The following is a 6,529-nucleotide window of genomic DNA, read 5'->3' as shown; positions in this document are numbered from 1 at the left end:
CTGAAATGCAAATTAGAAATGAATGTACCATGTGGCCAGTCAACCAGAACTGAAAACATGCTATGCTTGGTTCAGTCCAGCAGATGGCACAAACAAATGTCTTGATTGTGTACAATCACTAATAATGTTGCAAGCAGCCACGTGAACGTCTGTTGATGGCCAAGCAGATGCAAAGCACATGTGCTTTTTTATTTTTTTATTCAAAGAACAATAACACACAATATGTTATCAAGAAAATAATATTAAAAGAAAAAGAAAAATACAGGACAAATTACAACAAACTTCAATACAAGATATACACACATACACGTGTACGTATATATAAAATCAAATAAATATATTGTAAAGTTCTCAAACTTTCAAAGTTCTTACAGCTTTCTTATTCACAGTCTCTGATACTGTCAATATATATATATATATATATATATTTCAGTCAACTTATAAGAAACATTTGGTTTTTATTGGTAAATTTACACTTATGAATGGGAAATTTGGTCAATAGAATAAGTAAATTAATTAAGTAAAAGTACTGTTCCTCTTGGTCAGGATAGTAAGTAAAGCCAAAGAGTACATTTTCCCATAGGAGTGAAGAAGGTCTTAAACTCTGAATATTTTCGCTAATACATTTTTGGACCTTACACCATAGTGTAACCGAGTATGTACAGTACCAAAATAAGTGCAAGGTACAAAAAAAATACAATTTACATTTATTCCTTTTTTTAATTTTTGTAAATAATGATTTGCTGGATAAAATCTATGAATAAGCTTATAAGAAACTTCTTCAATCTTATTTCTAAGATGATATTTCTGTGGTAACAACCACACTTTTCTCCAGCAAATCAATTTTCCCTTCAATAAAGAGACCCAACAAAACATACGGTATAGTAACAATTTCTCTTTGGAAAAGAGTACAGATAGCTCTATTATTATTTTTTGGATTTGCAAAGCAAAGCACATGTGCTGTTAATCTGATTTATATCAGGTGTGTCATTTTAGACGAGTCTGTCATGAGATGAAATATCATGTCTGTTTTAATGCTGATGTGCACCTATTTGTCTTTATCTTGAATTGTGATATCAAAGTGCTCTGAAGATTTATCATTTGCATATGAAATCTTTATATTAATATTTTCTAATTCCTCATATGAAACGCTTAGAACAGACAGACAGACAGATGATAGATAGATAGATAGATAGATAGATAGATAGATAGATAGATAGATAGATAGATAGATAGATAGATAGATAGATAGATAGATATTTAAATATTTGTAATATTTTAATTTTAATATAACATTTGTTCTAAGAAATTGTTGTATACAATTAAAGATGCTAAATGTATTTAATTATATAAAATATAGAAAGATAGATTAAATACAACAATTTTAAATATTTGTAATATTTTAATTTTAATATAACATTTGTTCTAAGAAATTGTTGTATACAATTAAAGATGCTAAATATATTTAATTATATAAAATATAGAAAGATAGATTAAATACAACAATTAAGAGATAGAGTAATTACAGTTTATTAAACACAATTCTTGTCTTAAATTATATTGTTAAATATAATTTAATACCGGTATATTCAATTATTTGTTTTCTTTGGAGCTTAGAACGACAGACAGACAGAGATAGATGGGGGGAGGGATACTGTCATTTTTGTCCTAAAAATTGTATTGTATATAATTGAATTTGTTAAATATATTTAATCACATAAAACATATTTAAATATATTAAATTATTTGTTTTCTTTGGAGCTTAGAACGACAGACAGACAGCCTGGCGTGCCTGCTGTACTGTTCTGCGTTTGATGAACTTATGAAATATTCGTATTCTTTTGATAGACTACTTATGTTTTCTCATTGGATCTTTGCACGTCCGCTTGGCTCGACGTGCATGACGTCATTTCCGCTCGTGGCTTGGCAGGGAGGAGGCGGGGTGCTGAAATGACATTCGGCCCCACCAACCAAAGCATATTTCCCGAAGCCCCTTGATTAGGAGCAATAAAGCGCTCTTGACAGCCGTCCAGGAAGACGGAGACACTTATTAGCCAGATAGCTGGCTGAACACCTTACGGCAAAATGGCGGCGGGTAATGTCAACCCGTTTAACGTGAGTGATTCGGAGGAGGAAGAGGAGCAGAGGCAGGATGAGGACACCGAGCGCAGCCCGAGTGATGAAGCGCAAGGCCATAGCCTCGGCCCCTTCTCCCCGCCGGCGTACTCCGAGCCAGCCGTTCTGCTGTCCAGCAACAGAACAAGCCCGAGTGTGGACGGTATACCCGCGTCGGCCGCTGCGGTGGCTGGGATCGGAGGAGGAGGCGCAGAGACTCGGGTGTCGCTGGATGCGATCGCCGCGAAGCTGCTCCAGGATCAGTACATCCTCACGGCCCTGGAGCTGCACACCGAGCTGCTGGAAGCCGGACGCGAGCTGCCTCGCCTGCGGGATTATTTCTCCAATCCAGGCAATTTCGAAAGGCAGAGCGGAACTCCACCCGCATGCAAAGAGCAAGGTGTCGGTCCTGGAGGTCCACTTAGTAAGTCATGAGATTATATGTTAAAGGGGTCATATGATGCTTTTTTAAAGATCATTATTTTGTGTATTTGGTGTAACAGAATATGTTGACATGCTTTAATGTTCAAAAAACACATATTATTTTTCAAATTTCTTTAGCATCATATGACCCCTTTAATAATGTAGGTCCAACTGCAATAAAGCCTATAATCTTACTATATGAGCATTATGAGGGAATGATCGTGTTTCAAAAACTACGAGACTGTATATCCTACTCAAAAACATTTAAAACAATTCTAAAATGGTTTACTGGTCTCCTAACCTGGTTAGGCTGGCTGGTTTTAAGGCTTTGGACACTTGTCAGCTGGTCGACCAGTTAAACTAGCTGAACTCCACTTGGCCAGTCTGGAAGACCAGCTAGACTAGGCAGACCAGGCAGGGAGACCATATTAGTCTGGTTTAAGAGTTTTTTTTGTTTGGTTTGTTTTTTCTTACAGTAGGACACCTAGTTAGCACCTAAATTAATGCCCAAAAATGCTTTCTAGGTAGGCAGCTCACTAGGTTTTGGAGCTGGACACCTAGTTAGCACCTAAATGAATGCCCCAAAATGCTGTCTAGGTAGACAGCTCACTAGGTTTTGTAACAAAGCCACTCTTTTCTTTTGCTCTTTAAACAGCCATAAAATACACCAACACAGCAGCTTTTAGTACTCTATCTACTTAGACTACCTGTTAATTTGTGCTTCAGTCTAATGCATTCAAGCACACTGGTTTGTTGAGGAGGCATTTTTAGGGCTGGATTGTGTCTTTGTTGTGTGATGTGATGTGAAGTCTTCCCACTGACTCTCAGCTGCACAGGTGCAGGATAGAAAGAGGAGAAAAAAAGATGCTCATATGAGGGGTATGTAAAACCTGACTGTGTGCAGTGATATGTGGGATTGATGTACTTTGTTTGGTTTAATCGGGAATTATTTTCGTGGTCTGTCTTTCTTATACCTTTGCTCCTAAATGAAGTTTTTTTTATCTGATAGCCTGCACTCATCTGCCTCCCATTTGCCTTTCAAAGCATGACTTTTGAATTTGTTTTTCTTGATTATTAGGGTGCATGTAGTTACAGTGTGAATTGACAATTGCTAGATCCAATTATAGTGTGGATCATTTATGAAAGAATTTCATTGATTAAAGATTTATTTTTGCAAAATAATCGACCCTTTGTTAAAAGGAGCTGTTCCTTCTTTGAAATCAGTTACAAAAATCAATAATCTAAAGGGAAAGTTCATGCAAAAAATGTAAATTCTGTCGTCATTTACCCCCATGGTGTTTCAAAGCTGGCGTCTTTCTTCTGTGGAACACAAAAGAAGATATTTTGAAGAATACTGGCAACCAAAACGATTTGGTTACCATTGACTTCTATTATTTGGACAAAAAATACATTTCTCAAAATAGCTTATTTTATGTTCTACAGAAGAAAGATTCTCTTACAGTTTTGCAACATCAGAGTGAGTAAATGATGACAGAATCATCTTTTTGGGGGAAGCTGTCGCTTTAAGACCCACCTTAAAAAATTTTTGTTGACAAATTCTACCTTAGCAACTGTTGCCATTCACCATAGGAAAGCTTTTGTTCTGATGTGTTTGGACAGTTATAGAATATTGCATAAATTATGGGGGTTAAATGTTAACCAGTGACACAAAGACTCTGAGGTTTTTTTTTACTCTTAAACTTTATTTTTATTTATAATTTTTTTTAAGTAAAGTGTTGTGGATTAAACTGCTGTAACCTTCATTCACAAATTAACAATTATAATATCAATAAATAAAAATAATGTTAAATAGTCAACATTTTAATAAATAGTAATGTTAAAAATAAATACTCATTTTAATTAAGATAATGTTTATAAAAAAAACAAAAAAAACAATGGCCATTGCAAAAACATTGACAGCCAATCAGATGACTCGAGTGTTTAAAGTGGCAAAACTGGTGTGTGGATGCTAATATAGTTATCGTTATAGTTCTATTTAGTTATCGCTCTTGGTGTGCACAGGCCTTAAATCAGTGTCTCATATGAATCTTGTATGATGATAACATAATGGAACATTTCTGTGTGTTGCTGAAGCTCGTGCATTAACCGCAGGTATTCTACAGTTTGATTGAATGAGGAAGAACTGATCAAATTTTAGACTGAATACTTTCAGGTCTGTCCTGGTTGTATTACAATTATTCCTCAATTTTTATGCAGGGTGTTTTTGCGTGAATGCCTGGCATAAGTGCACATCAACTGCACATTTTCTCAGCTGCTGCTGACTGATCATGTGGGTGGGCATGTTAAAATGGCTTTCATGCAGGCTTATTCATGATTCAAAACCATCATTAATCCATCTAATCAGATGCCTATTGCAAAGAGTATTATATCTGAATATTTGTTCCGTTTCACATGACAACCATCTTTCCTTCATCGAAGAGACTTAGATCTGATATGATTAAGATCACTAAAATTGCATGTAGTCCTGCAACTAGGGCTGCACAATTAATTGAATTTCTAAGCTCAATTACAATTATGGATGCCACAATTACGTAAACGTTCAAAGCGGCAATTTAATCGTTCAAAGTCCACTTATGTTATTCTGCACGCTTAAGATGCGGTTTTTTCTTTCTACATGTTATCTTAAGAGTTTTTCCCATTATTTTAATTTTAGTTTTAGTATAGCATTATAATACCATTCATATTTTTACTTTTTTATCATTTAAAGAAGAAAGCAACCCGATGTATAGTTGACATTTGAGGCTTAATGCTATAGAAAAGTTTTCAGTTAGTGTTTTCAACTTGTTTATAAACGTCATTCAATGTAAATTGTGATAATCGTAAATTAATAAGCGCAATTATAATTTCAAGGGAATAATTGACAATTATGATTTCTGTCATAATCGTGCAGCCCTACAGGCCGCAAACCTTTCCACAGTACGTGAAAACCTTAATTCGTTATGTAAAATCAATTGATGTAATTATAAATTCCTTGATTTGACAAATGATGCTCTCAGAAATAAAACAATCCTATTCTAAGACCTCTAAAATGGCCTATGAGTTCCAAAATGTTGTTTTTCCCCCAGTGATTCTATAGATTTTGGGTTCCTCAATGAGCCTTTCAGTGGACAGCTCTTTAAGAACCTTTTTTTTCTTAGTGTGAAGAACATTTGAATCATTGAAAGAATCCTTTTCCACTATAAAGGAAATGGAAAGGTTCCATGGATGTTAAAGTTTCTTCGTGGAGCCATCGATGCCAGTAAAGAACCGTTATTTTTTAGGGTGTCGGACCTAAAGACAGGATGTGACCTCACCTCATCAGCTGGTGACACCGCTCTCCAGGGATTGGGGGATGCTGTAGAAATTAGAGGAGTAGACCTGGGCTGCCTGTTACTTTCAACCAATCCATATTTTTTAAACAGTATTTTTTCTACTACTTAGTCTGTATTGTAGACTGTACCGTAAGCTTACTGCACATAAATGGCTTTTGAATACATGCGTAATTGCCGCTGACGGCTGTGTATTGACCTGGCTCTAAGAACACAGAGGTTTTAGGAACCACAGGGTTTTATTAGCGTTATGGAGCAAAGCCTCTCCCCAAAAGAGGATCTGGCAACCAGCTGAGAGGGAGCAGATGGCTCTCAACTACGCTTCTGTCACGTCATTGCAGGAGGAGACATTATCAACACCTCACTCAGTCTCGCCGATATTTTACCCTTTGCTAGAGAGAGACTCGGCATTCGCTTGAGAAGCGTTTCTGGGATGAAAAGGCTTCTGTGTGTTTAGGATGTGAGAGGATTTGAAGCAACGCTGAATGAATATTGTAACCTGTATGATGCTAGCAGCTGTCGGGTTGTCATCAAAGTGTTCGCCGCACAATTGACTGTGCCCCCCACCGCCCCCGAGCCTATTCATTGAGCTTTGAATGACACAACAAACAGACCAGAATACTCCATTAGGCCTTATAAATGTATTTCAATTTTCTACTGAT

General features: G+C 36.2%; 1 protein-coding gene across 4 annotated transcripts in view; it reads left to right on the top strand.

The window, feature by feature from the left end:
• The first annotated feature begins 1,903 nt into the window (after positions 1-1,903).
• The window catches only part of LOC107584935 (lisH domain and HEAT repeat-containing protein KIAA1468 homolog), a 56,232-nt gene continuing 51,606 nt past the window's right edge, over positions 1,904-6,529 (top strand). For all 4 annotated transcript variants that reach the window (XM_016271707.1, XM_016271706.1, XM_016271705.1 and 1 more), the window contains exon 1: positions 1,904-2,539. In XM_016271707.1, coding sequence (XP_016127193.1) covers positions 2,086-2,539 — 454 coding nt within the window. In that variant the 5' untranslated portion in view covers positions 1,904-2,085. The remainder of the gene's footprint in view (positions 2,540-6,529) is intronic.

Source organism: Sinocyclocheilus grahami, unplaced genomic scaffold, assembly GCF_001515645.1.
Source record: "Sinocyclocheilus grahami isolate Dianchi unplaced genomic scaffold, SAMN03320097.WGS_v1.1 scaffold65.1, whole genome shotgun sequence".
NCBI classification, from domain to species: Eukaryota; Metazoa; Chordata; class Actinopteri; order Cypriniformes; family Cyprinidae; genus Sinocyclocheilus; species Sinocyclocheilus grahami.
The sequence above is the reverse complement of the archived record's forward strand: the minus strand, read 5'-3'. Positions and strand labels throughout refer to the sequence as shown.